General features: G+C 30.3%; 2 protein-coding genes and 1 pseudogene across 3 annotated transcripts; all 3 read left to right on the top strand.

Moving 5' to 3' along the window:
- The first annotated feature begins 6,294 nt into the window (after positions 1–6,294).
- Positions 6,295–6,995, top strand: LOC125834226 (uncharacterized; annotated as a pseudogene). The gene has a single exon (XR_007443342.1). The product of XR_007443342.1 is annotated as an uncharacterized LOC125834226 (transcript).
- Positions 6,996–11,925: 4,930 nt separating this feature from the next.
- On the top strand, positions 11,926–15,307 carry LOC125835016 (sm-like protein LSM36B). The gene is made up of 4 exons (XM_049514157.1): positions 11,926–12,066; positions 13,716–13,845; positions 14,752–14,865; positions 14,958–15,307. The coding sequence occupies exons 2-4, from the start codon at positions 13,731–13,733 to the stop codon at positions 15,002–15,004; spliced, it is 276 nt and encodes a 91-aa protein (XP_049370114.1). The 5' UTR covers positions 11,926–12,066; positions 13,716–13,730; the 3' UTR covers positions 15,005–15,307.
- Positions 15,308–16,113: 806 nt separating this feature from the next.
- Positions 16,114–17,289, top strand: LOC125835011 (uncharacterized). The gene is made up of 4 exons (XM_049514151.1): positions 16,114–16,228; positions 16,431–16,533; positions 16,659–16,731; positions 17,044–17,289. The coding sequence occupies exons 1-4, from the start codon at positions 16,150–16,152 to the stop codon at positions 17,287–17,289; spliced, it is 501 nt and encodes a 166-aa protein (XP_049370108.1). The 5' UTR covers positions 16,114–16,149.
- Positions 17,290–18,239: the final 950 nt, after the last annotated feature.

Below are 18,239 nucleotides of genomic sequence, written 5' to 3'. Positions count from 1 at the left end.
ATAGTCGAGTCTATAACTATCGTAACTTTAAACTCATGGTACATATTGTCTATTTTAACCCAATAAATCTCATAGATCTGTCTCTTGATCTACGCCATTAATGAGCCCAGAAATCTGTGAATTCATATTATGTCTCATCGTCTAAAAGTAAATTAATCTTTCTATGTGACCCATGCTGCCTTGCGGGTGTCACAACAGTTAAATATTAATAAATATCTAACGAATATTTTAATACAATTTTAACAAAAGTTATTGAGTTTTTCAACCCGTATAAACGACATTCTAAATTTGCCACGAATGCCCAAAGGTGGGAGGAGGGGAGGGGGGGGGGGGGATATATATTGTTGTTGATGAGTTGTTCCACAAATGTGGGGGCCTCCCAGCATTAAGGTCAATATCGTGTCTCAACAAAATCCTTGTATTTCTTCTAAAACGTCAAAGCACGTGCGATGTAATAGTTTCTTTCTACAACGATCATATTTCAATATCGTCATTTGAATGCATTGATGATTTCTTAAATTTATTAGTAAATTTTATTTTGATATTTAAGTTATAGTTTGTTTCGGTTGAACATCTTGACACATGATGAAATATTTTAGCTTATCATATACTTCTGTTATGTGAGTGTTCTCAAGCGCCCATTATGTAAATAGATAAGTTAATCACTTAAAATATGTCATATCATTTAGTTATACGTAGTAGTTTCAATTGAAATGTGCTTGAGGTTTTACGACATATTGAGATTAATGCATATAATTAAAGAATGTGACAGTTAACTTATCTATATAATGAACACTTGAGAACACGCGCAAGAACTTGAGTAGGAAGTGCCTAGCTAATATGAATACTTTCTCACATGCTAACGAGCTCACTCGAAAGTCGGAACATACTGTAGTGTAAGTATCTATAAATGAAATTTATTAAGAGATTGTCTATATATTATTTGATCAAAGTTTAACTATAAACTTGAATGTTACTTTATTGGAGTCTTTGTTTTTTCTAATTAAGTTCATGTCAAATTAATTTATTTATTTATTTTGCCAAGAATGACTTTGCTTATATACTAATATTAAAACAATATAATTGCATATACTCCAAAGTTTTGGATGCCTAAATCTTGCTATTCTTGTATAATATTATAAGGTTTTATAGAAGTTGATTGAATAAAAATATCCAAAAAAATATCAAACATATTCTGTTCGTTGCTGTCATTGTTGTTATTTTTTCTTCTAACTTGAAGTGATTGAAAACTTTTCAAGTGAATTACGTGACCAACATGACTAAAGTTATGGAAATTTTTTTCCTCAAAAAAAATTGACAACTTTTACCATTGAATTACAGCCCGTTGTGGAAAAAAAAAAAGTGGTCCAAGAAGTAAGCACGTACTATATATACATATATTACTCTATTTTGTTACTTTTTTTTAGGTAGTTTGGTATTCGAAATTTACTAATTTGATTTATATATACAATATAGTTTTCAACCAATAGCATAAATGGGTTGTGGATTCGGTAGAAAATGAAGGACTTGAGTAAATATAAAAAAATGGGGGTTGAATGACTATGTAGAGAATCAAACCCTCACCTATAAGATTAAAGTTCAGATAGTTAACTAACTAAGCTACTATAATTTTTTCGAGATGAATTTTTTTTTACATTGATAAACAAAATTATTTGATATTTATATTGATAAAAGATATACAGAAATAAATATCTCGTAAAATAAATCGAGTACATCAATTATGGCATCTATATCCTGGCCAACTGTGCTAGCAAATTAGGGGTCCCTTGGTGCCGCATATCATTAACTCCCTCAACTTGGTACTTAACTACATGGTTGTTGTGAATAGTAGGATCCACGAAAATGATTAATTCCTTTTTTATATCAAAGATATTTTAAAAATATAACGTACATATATTACTTGTTTTATTATTACACTTGGTATATACTATATACTATATTATATAATATAATCATTAATCTGCATGGTTGATTTGCGAACACGTTGCAAACTGCTTTTTCTACTGTAGAAAATACGGCAAGAAAGTAACTTCCATCTTTGTATTGAATTTGAACACATAAAAATCATTATATAATATATTATGTTAAATAAAGCTTAGATATTTTAGAAGTTTATATTGAGATCTCTTCATTTTTAATTAAAGATTTCGAGTTTGATATTTATCAATATCACACAACAACAAAACATACTTTTACTTGCGATTTTCGAGGACTTTCACAATTACTTAGACATTAGTACATGACGGATTCATTCTTTAAAATTTTTAGTATTGAAGTAATTATCGCTGACATATGGCAAATTAAAGTCTAATGAGTTAAAAGAAGAAAAATGTGTTGACAAATAACTTTCAAACTCGTACTGTTTTACTGTTTTTTTCCCCTTTATGTTTGGCTCTAAAGAAAAAAAATTAAACAATATTTATAGTAAGCTTTCACTATGTACGAATTTGAAGAAAGATAGAATTATAATGATTTATTATATATAATTTTATCTTGTATTACTATATAAGATTATTTTTACCGTTCAAATTCGTGACCACTTCATGACAAAACAGTAAGTTAACTAGTTACGACTTACGAACAGACTATCCCTTCCAAAATTACTGGTTAGTGGTTTCTAATTAAGTACTTTAGATATGAATATATTGATGTTCGAATTAATTAAATAGTACTAATATGACAATGCAACACTTATGAACTTGAATTTGAGCCATATATATATACGTACGTTGCTATCAGTGGATTAATTATCTGTGCTATAACACAGGATCAACTTTTGATATATGATGTGACAAATCATCAATCAAGAGGTCTTCACGTAAATTGTCGCCGGTGGCTAGATTATATTTGACACGTGTTAAAGAAAAAAAAATGTTTGAATCGAATAATTTTAAATTAAAATTATAATGAATGTGTAGATATTGAAATTTTGTGAGACTCTACAAGACGTGTTCAATTCGAGTTGAGACTTTACAAGGTGTGTTCAATTTCAATTAGGATTTGTAGAGGTTATTCAATCATAAACCCTACTTCATGTCTATATAAAGAGACGTACTATATTCCCTTGAAAAGAAATCTCGAATATCCCACAAAATTTGAATTTGAATTTGATCTCCTTATAAATATTCCATTAATTTGTGATACGCCACAAACATCACTCAAATCACGGATAAATCTTATGAGAGAAGAATCAAGGGATAAACGAATTTATACCCGCAATGTTTATCAATAAAATATTCATGTTTCTTCATATTTTATTTGTGAACAAAATGTACCAAAACAAATTTGAAAATAAGAGTGTACTTATCTTCCCTGGAAAATGGTCTGAAAAATACTCCAACTTTGACCGAAATTACTGTTACGATCAGAGGCGAATCTAGGATTTTTTGAACATGGGTGCACCAAGTAGAATGTATTGAAGTGAGAATTGATCCTTCATCCTCAAGGTCAAAAGCTCAACATTTAACCATGTGGACCATTTAGACTTCTTGTGGTACGGGTGCAAGAATATAATATTATACAAAATCTTAAAAAATATACATATAAAATATCTAATTTTACGAAAAGACCACGGGTGCGGATGCCCTTTTTTTTGGCTCTAGATTCGCCACTGGTTACGATACCAAACTTTGGAAAAGACCTTTTACCCCCTGTACTATTTAATAGTGTATTTTAAAAGTACATATGTGTCTATGTAGACATCATAAATATTGCATCATTTTAAATAGTAATGTGTCCACATGGGCACATATATACCTTTAAAATACACTATTAAATAGTGCAGAGAGGTAAAAGGTCTTCCATAAAGTTTGGTATCGTAACAACAATTTCTGTCAAAGTTGAAGTATTTTTCAGACTCTTGTCCCTATCTACTCAACTACTATATATTATTCGTACGAGTAAAATGGGATATATATATATTATTTTTCCATTTTTAATCAAAAAAAATTTATTCGAATTTTTGGAATAAAATTATTTTTATTTGCAAATGTTTTATTCCTTCATATAGGATTTTCTATTATAAATTCTAGTTTTGTTAAATCTAAAATTAATAATTTATACCTATCGGCTATCACGGACTATGTTTAAAATGGACAGGCCAACCATGCTTAAGGAAGAAAGTAAAATTTAGGACATTTCTGCGAAATATCTCTAATTTGCTTGACATGATAGCACTTCATCCATTTGGGACCATCACAATAAGTTGTATTGCGGGACGTTAAATATTTCTTCATTTTTAATTAAATATTTTAAATTCAAATTTTTAATATAATATCAAGTAAAACTTTACGAATTATAATTGAATTCAAATCAATCAGGTCTCGAGAAGTATCAATTACTGAATGAGATATTAAAAAGAAGAAAACATTTAGGACCATATGAGTTATATCTTGAACCGTGGACTTAAAAACCCGACCCGAATAATGAAGTCGTGACCGCGACTTGAGTCAGTGACGCCAGCTATTGGCAAACGTATGACGTCATAGGCTTGGTGTTCGTCTTCTTCTGCCACGTCATAGGCATGATGGCTGTTCTACTACAACTATGGTCCACGCCCCTTCCAAAAGCGTGCGTTACAAACAGCACAAATATTTTATTTTCTTTTCGTGCCTTTAATAATTCCAAATAAAGTCGAAGTCTGTTATGTGAGTCGAAACACAAGAAATAGATAATGATATATAGATGTCAAGAGCTATAGCTATGTACAAGTGGACAACTAGTATGCCGACGAACACCAACAAAATTGAACCGACGAAAAGCAAGATAACACTTCATTACGTACTACTCTTCTATTCTAATACGTGATCTCCACACCATTCTATTGATCTAATGTCCTCGATCAGCAATCTAAAAATACACTATGTCATGTTCAATTATCTCTCCTCAATGCGTTTAGTCAGTTAACACAATAACATTAATAATGAACATACATCATATATCAAACTCAATTGACATTGTGTCAGTTTGCACTTAGTCAGGTAACACAATATCATTAATAAAGAATATACATCATATACGAACCTAATTCGCTATTGTATTGGTTAACTCGTATTAAAAAAAAATAAACAAGTAGAAGCTCAATATCAATCATTATACGGTAAACCACGATTAAGAAAACCTCCTTGTATCAACTACTATTATTTTCACAACACCTTCATACGTAGTCTTTATGATATTTATATATTTATGACAATTCATTTCTTTTTCCATCACCTATAAAAAAAAAAAAAACTTTTTTGATACTTTATCGAATGTAGGGGTGTTCATGGTTTGGATAAAAATCGATCCAAACCGAAAAATCAAACCAAATCGATTTAATTTGGGTTTTGGTTTGGTTTGGTTTTAGATTGTTAAGAACCGATACTATTTGGTTTGGTTATGGTTTTGTTCGAAAAAAATCGAAGAAATAATCGAACCGAACCAACAAGTTATATACATAAATTTTATTGTTATACATACATAATATATTATATTCATAAACAATTTTAAAGATTTTATATATGTTTCATCAAAATTTATTTTTATAATTTACTTATGAAAGAAAAAATGTCCAAGGTGAAAACATTTTTCTTATTGGTTTCATGTATATGAGTGTCTATGAAAATTCTTTGTGGGACTAAAAATGTCATTGTCTCTTCCTTCTATGCCAAAATAGTGAATTTTGAAGTTTTATTCAGTAAATTCAATGATCGAAAGTTCTATAATGCTAGTTATTCTAACTATTTTTTTGTTTGAATGGATTGTTGTCACTTTTTTCACGTTTTGAATGAATTGTTTATTTTATTTTATTTTTATGTTTGGTTAATAACCGAATAACCAAACCAAACCAAACCAAAACCGAAAACAACCAAACCGATAAATGTATATTATATTTGGTTTGGTTTGATTTTGATAATTTTAAAACCGATTAAGTTGATTTGATTTTTATTTTGACCAATAACCGACCCAAACCAAATCGGGAACACCCCTAATCCTATGCTTTTTTTAAATCAATAAACACGACATATCATAGATTTTTTTTTGTCTTTATGTAGTGAACACAACTCTCTATGAAATGAGCCTTGGGAAACATTAAACCCTCCTTTCTCTCAACTCCCTTTCTATCTACTTCTAGTACTTCATTTCTTGTGTCCATTTACCATCCACTTGGCTCTTTCCCTTTCTTCACTCCAATTTTTTCTTTTCCTTTCCTTCCCTTTCCTAGAAAAAAACCCAACTTCTCCAATCTCCATTTCCCTAAATAGCCCAAAAACAAGCACAAAAATATATTCAATGGATAAAATGCTTAGTGTACATTCAAAAAAAGCAAACAAACACCCCCAAAACACCAAAAAAAAAGCCAGTTAAAGTTGTTTATATTTCAAATCCAATGAAAGTTAACGCAAGTGCTGAAGAATTCAGAGCTTTAGTCCAACAACTCACTGGCCAACACGCTAACTACCCGGTAACCGATACTAATATCCGTACTGCTGACGAGAAAAAAGAATTTTATTATTCAGAGTCGCCACCAGGATATGATCAGCAACAAGTTGTTGAGGTAGATAGTACTACTCATCATCAAGTAGTACCTAATTATATGAATAGTACTAATGAAACAACGATGACCGATAATTCGGATCTATCGTTTGAAGATTATGTTGGAGAAGATTATGTTCCAGAGTTGTTGGAGAATTTGCCTACAAATCATGTGTGGTATGACTAAATGAACTTATTAATTTTTACTTTTGTTTAAATCTAGTTAATTAACTTCAAAAAGAAGAACAAAAAAGGGCCTTGAAGGCAATGTAAATTAGAAATTAGCTATTGTTATAACTAGTACTTGGGCTTTATGCCTTTGTATTAAATTGTGATGTAATTTTTGTCATATATATGCTACTACTAGGTGATATTATTTAGTAGTAGTAATATGAATAGCCTAGCTAGCCATGTCCAACTTGCCTTGATATTTTTGTATTTAGTGGCTAGTATTGCAACTTGGAAATAAAAAATAAAATTGATTTTGGTACTACTAGTTAACTATTCATTCAAGATTTACTTTGTCGCAGCAGAAAGGATTATCTTATTCTTCTATTCGATTTTTTTTTTGTTATCGATATTACTTGTTACTATTCATTTCTCCATTATTTTCTATACAACTCCGGTACTACTATATTTCCTTTTCTTATTGATTGTTGTTCTGTTTTACTTGAGCCAGTTGTCTATTGAAAATAGTCTCTTTACCTTTAGGTAGGGATAAAACTGAGTGCACACCGCACACTCTTTAGACTCAGCTCGTAAAATTACAATGGTTATGTATCGTTGTTTAAGTTTAGTGAATGGAGTAGTATTTCATCGTCTCTTTTTTATTCTCGCCCTTCTTGGAGAAATTAGGGTAGTCTGTTAGTGATAAAGTTGTTATTATGTGATTAGAAGGTCATGAGTTCGAGCTATTGAAATAGTCTGTCGTAGAAATGTAGGGTAAGACCGCATACTGGAGACCCTTATGGCCGGTGCAACTCTTCTCCCAAATGTACCAGGCTGCTAAATAACTATAAAATCCGTTGTTAATTAATCCATTGCTAAATAACTTATACTTAACTAACATGACTTTTAGATAATCCGTTGTTAAATAAAATTAACGACATATTTTCTTGTAGCGCCGAGCTATCAAAAATAACGTTGGTGAGAAACTTGGGAAGAAAAGAAAACGGAGAACCTTGTATTAGATGAATATTGCTTTATAAGACATATATAATTTGTTTCATTTTTCTGATTATTAAAAATGATAGTGAGAAAATCCAATTCATTGATCAAGTGAAAAAAGACATAAACAATAAAATGATTTCTTGAGTTATTACTCTTCCTTTTTTCTTTCTAATTTAATCGTCCACCCTGGCTTTCACCTCTCGTGGTAATGGAGTTTGGCTTGAACCCCTATCGTAACCTATACCTTCTTGTGTGTTCTATCCCTATTGTAAGCTCCCTGCAGTATGACCTAAGGGATCGAGCTCATTTAAATTATTCGAGGTATCTACTAATTAAAGCTCTAGGTTTTGCCAAAAGTTCACATAGTTTGACTCTGATATTTTGGAATGGAGATAGTACATGGTAAATTAATGTGATCAGTAAATTTCTACAAGTTGATAGTAGTAAAAATTAGGCAAAGTGTAGGATTTTTTTGAGTGTAGGGTGGATTTTCATGATTTTCAGCAAAGGTGTGCTGAAGAGATCCAAGGACCAAAATTATTTCTGCAAAAAGTACTTTGGTGCTAACTCTAATAATTACTATATCTATCTATTTAATTATGACTATTATACCTATGTTGCTTTGGACATTAAATTTTTTTTGTTCGTATGCGTATCAATGGATTTTTTTTTAAAAAAATAATGTGTTTTTTATTTGGAGGAATCAACACATGTGTGATGATATTTTTTTGAGAGATCGAGCAATATAGGATACAAATACTTTAGTAAGTTGAGCTCAATCAATTCAAACAAGTTTGCAGCAAAAAATATGTTGACCAAATTATGAGTCTCTATGAATATTAATTCATGAAAATAGTGATTTATTAAGTTTAAATGTGAGTATTAGAAGTAAGGGTATATTTGAGCTCATCTGATAACGATAAGAATATTTTTGCTCCCGACTATATGAATGCAGTTATTTACATATTATTATAAAGTGTAAATAAATTATACATCGACAATAATACCTTTTAAGAAGGGAAATCTCAGACCAACGGAGGTAAATTGAAGAAAATAATTTAATTGAATTTCATTTGTCGAAAAGTCGTATGACTCTGATATGCAAATAGGGCAAAAATACATTTTTTTTTTGTTATATTTAAACCGTTGAAGCGACTGATTTGAGAAAAAAAAGTCTAGTAAATTAAATTATAAAAGGGTTCAAAATTGTTTTAGGTCATAAATTCAATTTCCAAAGACGACAAAGATAAACAATAACATCCGATCCATTATTTACAGATTTGTCACTGCAACTAATTGCATCACGTTCATGCACCAAGTAATGTGTTTGAAATGTGCGATTATTTTATCTAAAAATATAAGTGGTTAAGACTTCGGAACATTACTATAAAAAAGATTTTTTATTGTAAATTAATGAGAAATTTATGTTATAAAACATGATTTTTCCATCTATTTCTTATATTAGAGTCCAACTAATCTAGCTTTGCACATTATAAGAACTATTTCTAGGATTGATGCTTCTAACATAATTTTTTTTCAAAAGGTTCAAAATCAAAATCTCTAGTTAAACCTTAAAGGTAGAGGAATCCCAATAATTCCACTGCAACTCATTAGTATTGGTAAAGTTGTTCATGTTGTTAGACCAAAGAAGACTATTATATATAACATTTCACAGCATATATTAGAACCTTATTTGAAAAATCACAAAGATATTATTCTAACATACATTAATATCTTAGCATATGCTAAAGTACTGTCAAAATCAAAAGAGGTACACACATTTAGTTCAAGTAACTATTGTATATATATAATCACAATAATATATTCAGTGTAATTTTATTTTGAAAAAAATCAAATGTATACGTCATGCAATAGTCTTATTACCCTTATATTATGGAGATAGAATCGTACGGCTCGAATACAAAAAAATTTAAATATGTAAAGGAAATATAGTATCAATATATCCTTTTTATCTTTCTTTTTTTCCTCTTCAGTTGGGAATACTATTTTAATTTCTAGGGTTTTGTCATTTATGATGAATAAAACAAAATCTGATGGCTAAAGCCTTACCTTACTGGACAATAAATAAATGAGGTCCTGTTGTAAATAAATTACTATGAGTTAGTTGATGCCCTACACCCATTTTTATCATTATAGAATATAGAATGTTTATTTTTATGAAAAAAAAACATTTTCGATTATAAAATAGATTGGATAAAATTCATGCTCGATTAAAGTATATAACATAGATAAATAGAATGAAAAAAATTAATCACCACAAAAAGGTTGAGATTTGAGAGGTGATGAGGTCCTATTGATTTGAGTTTGGAAGAATAAAATGAAATTATAAGATGTTAAAATCCATCCCTCTTTTTTTTTATCGAGTATAAACTTGTATGTGTGCACATGATACGTTTTAACTAAAAAATTTACTAGGTAATTAATTAGGGATCATTTGGTAATTGATTTGTTTTAAAGAAATTTGACTATATTTGAAAAATGATAAGAGATATACTAATTAAAGTGTTTAACTTCTAACCGTTCGCGTATAAAAAAAAGTGTACTATGATCACTCACCTAAAAGAATTACAAAAAGAAAAAGAGATAATTAAGTTACTTACTACACTATATTAAAATATAGTGATTATACAAATTCACAATATCAATGTATATAATTTTGACTTAGCAGCATGTAAATATTTAAAATTCGTGAATTATTTAAAGGTGAAGGAAACATGTAGTTATATTTTACATGAAATTCACAAGTAAAATGTTGTTTGTCATTATAAAAGTAGTAGTATTTTTTCCCAACAAATAAAATGCCGACATTGCTTTTAATTATGGAGGACCCCCAAACTTAGCTTTCAAAATTTAAATCAACTTATCCACTTGCTCGATATAGTATTGAATGCATCAATTGATCCCATTCATATGATGAATTGTTTTTATTAAACATATTCAAATTTTTTTTTTGCGTGTATTTTTAAACCCTCATTACGTAAAATGCGTTAACTATTTAAAATATATCACATTTTTTAATTATACGTATTAGTGTTAATAAATCGTAAAATTCAATCTTGCTAAATGCTAATGTGTATAACAAAAAAAAAAGTGTGGTATATATTTATATATATATATATATATATATATATATATATATATAAATAATGGATACTTGAGAATATACCTGCACAGGAAATTTTTTAAAATTTGAATTGAAAATATCTATCAGAAGGATCATTGTAGGGTTATTGTGAATAAATGTAAATTAATAAATTAAAGTTTTGTAGCGCAGTGTATAGTAGTATCAAGTATGGTTGATTTTCCATGACAACATAACGCTAATTAAAAAATCTTAGGCACACAAGAGTTAAGGGTAAATTAAAAATTAAAGTAGGTAACATGATGCTGGGTATTTAAACATTGATTCGAGATATTTTCTATATCTTTTTTTAGTGTTTATCAAGAAAAAGCACACTTTAAGGCATAATTTCATCTCCTTTGAAATGATAACGAAAAAATTAAACGTCAAATTCCTAAATTATCATAAAGACTCAAACGCATGAGATGCATAACACTTTTTAAACCTTTGAAAGGAAGTGTTCAGTTTGATTCTAATGGGACATAATATGTAGTCAATACTTATTTAATATGATTTGAATGCATATATACTTACAAAAATAAATATTTATATTGTTTATATTATAGAAAATTCCATATATATAAATATATGTCTCGTGTTTTTTAAATTTAAGCACTTAACATGCTAGTAAAATGAAAATAATATTCAAACTAATATTAATGAAATGTGTAGTATCTTTTTTATAATTTTGATGTTCAGGCTATTTAGCACGCACCAAGACTAATTTCACACATATCTAGTACTATTTTTCACCATTAAAAGTGATAACACTATCAATTAAGACTTGAATAAATGAGAAGATTCATACGATCATGTGGCGAAAATATCGAAGATTAACTAGCACACAATTGTAAACAAAGAAAATAAAAAAAAAATAACATGAACATTTAATTAGATTCAACTAGGCCTACTCCTCCAAATAAAATTAAATTGTTACGAAAATATCATGTATTAACCAGAAAAAAGTTTAAAATATTTCACATTAATTCACACTTTTACAACAATAATCAAAGTTTAGGGGTCAAATATACAATACTCACATCTTTTAAGATAGAAAAGAGTTTTTAACAAAACCCCTCATATTTAGACCCAATAACAATTCATTACTCATCAACAAAAACAGGAATTCAAAACCCTAGCTCCTCACTAAATCCGTCGTCTCTTCAAGTTTCTCTGTTCTGCAACTTTTCACCGTTGATAAAGAATCATTATTTGAGGTATGTTTTTTATATTCAAATTTGTTTTAGTTTCTTTTGATGTGTTAAAATATGTAAATTTTGTTTTTTTTCTCTAATTTTACCCAATTGCGATGTATTGTTCTCTTTCGATCGATGTAATATGCTTCGATATAGAAAACCCATGTTGGATTCTGTGTTTCTGATTTGGGTTTCGTGTTCTTAGGGAAAAACACATCAATTCATTGTTTATGGAGGGTTAATTGAGCTGGGTTTACTCTGTTGTTATAGAATATGGTTAACAATACAAAACCCATATTGCATTCGGTGTTTCTGATTTGGGTTTCGGGTTATACATCTTTTGCTTAGGACAGTACACACAAATTCACTTTTTAATGTTTCTTTTTTTCTTTCTTGTTTAGAAATGAAGTGTTGTTGATTTTGAGAAGTTGTTATTCTTCCAGAGTTAGATGATTAATTACTCGGGTTTTACTTTTTTGTATAAGGATTCTAGTTGTACTTTTTTCTTTCTTTCTTGGAGCTGATTGTGTTGTAAGAAAGTTGACGCAACGTTAGAAAAGATTGACTTTTACACGAAAGTGCTAAATCTTGGACCTTGATAGTTTGAAAAATGCCAATCCCGCTTTGTTCAGTTAAAGGAATGTTTTCTTTTAATTGAGGAGAAATCCTGGTTTGAAATATTGACTTGTAATTGATAGGGGAACAATAAGTTTAAATCTAGAGCCACATGAGCTGAGAAAGTGTGCACAACTAATTATGAAAACGTTTTATCGAACATCATTTATACCTCATGATCTACTTGAATAGTTCTTTAGTACCTTGGGATCTCCTGGAGCCGAGTCAGATTTATCTACTACTTACTTCTTAACTCATTAACACTACTATCTATAGAGTTGCCTCTTAGTGAGATGAATATCAGGAAAATGCTAGGTCGTGCAAGTTTTGATCTTCTGCTATGGTATTTATAGTCGGGTCATATATAAGAGGTCTTGAAAATATTAGAAACCAAAAGAGTTGTCCAGAATTGGCTGATGCGCAGGAGGGGTGTGGGGCTTTGATGGCTGAGCTTGCAGGTATATAATCAGAGTTCAGAAAAGCTCCTAAAGTCCAGGGTTTGAATCCTTTCTTGTGAAAGTTAAACAGTTCCACTTGTGGAGTGTGGTGGATAGGCCTGCCAAGGACGTAGCCAGTTAATTGGTTTTATGGTCTACTACTTAGCATAAGATTCACCACACTCCGCATGCAAAATTGTTTTAATATTTGAACTCTGAACTGCATGATATCTTCCTGGCTGTGCTACTATCAAGTAGTAAAGAATATCTTTTCCGGTTACATGCTAGTAGCCCATTTATATTCTTGATGGCAGGCTTATAAGAACACTCTGAAATACAGTCATCTTAATAGTTGAATTATGACACCTATAAACTGCAAAGTAATTGTTTGTTGGAGACTCTAGGAAACCATTTGAATGTGTCAACAGTTAAAGTGCTTGCAGATGAAAAACTTGGTGCTATGTGATGGCTGTATTCTGTTCAATTTTCTTTACCAATGTGTATACTGTTTACTGCAACCCTTTATGTCAAACTACTCTGCTGTTGCTTGGGCAGTATGGTTGTATACTGGTTTTATAAGTTGTATCTTGATAATTTGCCGCTTTTGATATGCTACAGAGTAAGTAATTGAAAATGAGTGGAGCAGGAGAGAAGGGATCAACAACCACCAAGACTCCAGCAGATTTTCTCAAGTCTATTCGTGGACGACCTGTTGTTGTCAAATTGAACTCTGGTGTTGACTATCGAGGTTAGTCACTCTGATTTGCTTTTGCTTGTTCTTGTCGTTCTTTTAAACTGACTGTTCTCTTGCGTATGCATGTTGGTTATATGTAGTTTTGTACTCAATAACACGACGAAACTCTAGTGTCATGTATAAGATTGTCGAATGTACTGTCCATTCCCTATTCAAGCTTTGCATTTAAATACTCTAATAATTTAGTAACAGAACAGCAACTGATATAGTCCTTGAGATTTGATTTTTAACATAGAAAGGAAGTTCTATTGTTGTGAAATTAAGTGTAGTATTTTTGACATTTCAAATATTAATTGGTCAGTCTTGTGTTATATAGGTTACCGACATTTGTTATTGACTGGTAGTTGTCTGCATACATAGACTAAACTACAGACTGGGACTAATTTATGTGTAATAAGCATCTGACAGATGTTAAAAAGATATTCTGCTTCGTAGGTACAAATTGTTGTAAATTTACCTCAAAAGCTGGTCTTGATTGTAGGTATCTGTGACATGCAATTTATAACTATGAAGGAGAATCTATTTAGAGAAATTAAGAGTGTTTTTTCATCTGGTGTTCTCTCTCATTCACAGAGCAAAGAAAGTAGGCTTTTTGCCTACCCAAGGGATTGTTTCCCTGCAACCAATGCTTGTGTAATGTGAAACTTATCTACCTATTTATCTTAGCCACCAGCGATAATAACTGCTTGTGAACCACTCCAACTTTTTACCTGTGTGCTTACATCTTTAGGTAGAAGTTTTCTTGAGAAAGTAAATGCTCTCTACCTAAAACCTGTGCTAGCCTTCACTTTCTTTGCTTATTGCTTATGCTTTTTTTTCCCGGTGGTAGTTCATTTCTTCACAATTCATGACGACAAACTCAGCTTAATTACATTCTAAGTTTGTTATTGCTTGGTGCAGGTATCCTTGCCTGTTTAGATGGATACATGAATATAGCAATGGAGCAAACCGAAGAATATGTTAATGGGCAATTGAAGAACAAATATGGTGATGCCTTTATACGTGGAAATAACGGTAAGCAAAAAAACTAGTTGCCAACCTTCGTTTAGTATGCCTGTGCCTCTAATGATCAGAATGTAATATTAAGAGTTTCTCTGCTTGTGCAGTGCTCTACATCAGCACATCAAAGAGGACACTAGGGGAGGGAGCTTAAATCACGCACAAGATTGACTGGCCTTAGTTATCCTGGCTACTTTGATTATGTAACTGGCCTTTCTTCAACATGTCCATGAAGTTTCCTCTTAATGTTGTAATTTGTGTAGGTTTTGATAGATCACGGAGGTTATCTTAATTGCTATTTCTTTATTGAGTCAATGACATTTTTCGCATTGCCAAGATCAAGAAGTAGCAGCTTTTCGTCATTGATTTGAGTTTTTGTTAAGCAGTTTGATGCTGACTTTATTTTGGATAATAGATGCATATATAATTTACTTTCCTTGAATTCTGCAAGAGTTAAGTTCTTCTCTAACCTTGAGATATCTCAATGGCTTTGCAATTTAGCAAATGGGAATATTTACATTTTCTATGAAGAATTTAGAATGTAGGATAGTTGCTACATCAAGATATTATATTCTTTCTTTTTAGGAATAAAAAGGTATGAAAATGATTCTCCTTGCATGAAAGGCAAGTATTTACATTGTTTAATCCCTCAAGTTAGTAGTGTAGTTGGTTGTACCAAAAGTACACAATTCTACTGATTGACCAGGCATAGATCTCTTTATCCTTTCTAAAGTGTCCTAGTCATAAATGGCCTTGGACTGTTTATCTTTGAGTCGATGGTCTATCGTGAATAGTTTCTCTACCTTTAAGGGCAGGGATACGTTTTATGTACATTCTATGTTCTCTGGACCTCACGATCTATTGAAAACTGCCTCTCTACCTATGAGGTAGGGGTATGGTTTGCATTCATTTTATATTCTTCGGACCTCATGGTCTATCGGAAACAGCCTTTCTACCTTTGAGGTAGGTATAAGTTTAGTGTTCATTCTATATTCTCCTGACCTCATGGTCTATCGAAAACAGTCTCTCTACCTTTGAGGTAAGGATAAAGTCCGTGTTCACTCTACATTCTCCGGACCTTAATGTTCACTCTACTCTATATTCTCTGGACCTCACTTTATGAAAATTTTATATATTTTAGTAACTTCATGAAAAGTTTTGCCCATAGATATACTATTCCTACCTTCCAAGCCTCATTTCACATCCAAATGGATCTCTTTCCAAATATATAATGCATAAATGTTTTCCTCTTGAGCTTTCTCCACCATTATTACCTTATTTTTTCTTTATCTTCAAATTATGGTGTTCAAGAAAATTGGTGAAGGAGTTCTCCATGTTATGAGTGAAGCCATCAACATACTTGGTCTACCTTTCCTAGGTCTGGTCTTCATTCAATCTTGGTATTTATTAAACTAACTAATCGAGATACATAATATATGATTTATTAAGAGGAAAACGCTCAGAGATACAATCATATCATTTCAAGATTTCTTGTATTCGTATTCATATTATGTAGAGTGATCATATATAATATGTTAATATTATAATTCTTTTAATGTTTTTTGTAATTTATTTTGCAGGAAGAGACGAAGAAATTGAAGATGAAATAATAGAACTATGTTATGATAAATATTTTAGAACCACAATGGCTGATTTTTACCATTCAATTTGCGATGCGGTCGAGTAAAATAGTTATTCATATTTACCCAAATTCATATATTATAGTCTAATATTGCCTTTAATCAATCACAATGGAAAAAAAAAAGACAAAAAAAAAAAAAAAAACTAACTTTTTTTTTCTTTTTTAGAGAAATTAATAGAAGGAAGGGACGTACACAATTCAAGATTCCAAGCACTGCAGCTATAAAACGAGTATATCTGGTAAGTTGTTTTGTGATTTTACTGTTATAGCAGATAAAATTCGGTTATTTTACTGATATTGAAAATAATAGAAATTAACCGTAGTAGAAATAATTTTTCAGAAGATAGAAAAATAGTTTTTCCCCTAAGCACTTTTGGAACCTTACCTAAATATACAAATTGATGCTCTAATATTCGTTTATCGAAAACAATATAAATCATTATATTGAGTAAAGTTCAATGATGATACGGGACTATTTAATTACCCCCTCTTTATCATTACTAAAAATTAATTCATAAACCAAAACTTAATTTTTTATTTTTTTTTGGCAGAAGCACAGTGTGAAAGGAAAGAAAATGACAAAGGAAAAATTTGGATTATGTATGCATGAACTATATGGTGAAAGTGGAATTACTGGATTTGGAGCAAAAGAAACATTATATTATTTATTTGGAGTACCAGCCACAGCATTATTCATAAAAAATAGAATAAAACCACAAGCAATTTCTGATAATGATTTTATTCCTGGTGTTACTTCTGCTACTGTACTTATTCTTTCTAAATTTAATAAGATCTAAGAAATTAATTTCTTGAAATTTTTAATAATCAATGTGTATATACAATTGCAATGAATTTTACTCTTGTTATTCGATTCCAGTTATCTGTTTAAGTTGTATGCATTGATGATATTATAAAACATATTTTACACAATCATGTTATATATGCTTTAGTTAGGAGTAAATATATATGATATTACCAAGAGTAGCTAAGGCATATCTAGGATTTTTAGTTTATCGGTAATTTTAGATATTTAGAAAACGCAGCTCACTGAGTTCTTTTGATAAATAAATTACTCATACATAATTTGATCCAAAGTTGTTGAGTTCTATATAATCCGTAGGCGAAACTCTTGTTCGGTCCCCGCCAAGAAATGTGGAGAGATAGATAGAAATAGGATAGTTCCACCTTTAATTTGAATTCACATATTCTAATCCTAATGATGGAAAAAAATTTCTTTAATAGACCTTACACTGCACGAATTTAGATGGGTTGAAATACTATTGTGACTTGCAAGTACTAAACACCCAATGAGAAATGAAACAAAGAAAATATAAAGTGGTAACTTTATAAATGTGACAACTAATCTGCTATCATAGGTTAAACTAAAAACTTTCATAATACAATTTATATAACTTAAATCTTAGCCTGTTAATTAAAGGGTTAATTAGGTATTTTCAAGAGAAGTTAATGATCTTCTAATATGGAAAAATTAGATAACACCAAACTCTCTCATCCCTCCAAATGTCATAAAACTTCAATTTCTTAGCTGTTTTAACGCTAATTTTAGCTGAAAAAGTCTTCCCTCTGAACCATCCAAATAATACAAAAAATGAAAGAAAAATAAACCTTTGTTGACCCAAAATTTATACCAAAAAAATCTTCATACATACATATATATGATGTTCAACTTTTTTTTTTTTTGGATTTTCACTTAGTGTTCGATGTTCATATTGGAGTCCAACTATAT

The sequence above is a fragment of the Solanum verrucosum genome, unplaced genomic scaffold (genome assembly GCF_900185275.1).
Source record: "Solanum verrucosum unplaced genomic scaffold, falcon-dt-bn FXZP01000285.1, whole genome shotgun sequence".
Taxonomy (NCBI): domain Eukaryota; kingdom Viridiplantae; phylum Streptophyta; class Magnoliopsida; order Solanales; family Solanaceae; genus Solanum; species Solanum verrucosum.
The sequence above is the reverse complement of the archived record's forward strand: the minus strand, read 5'-3'. Positions and strand labels throughout refer to the sequence as shown.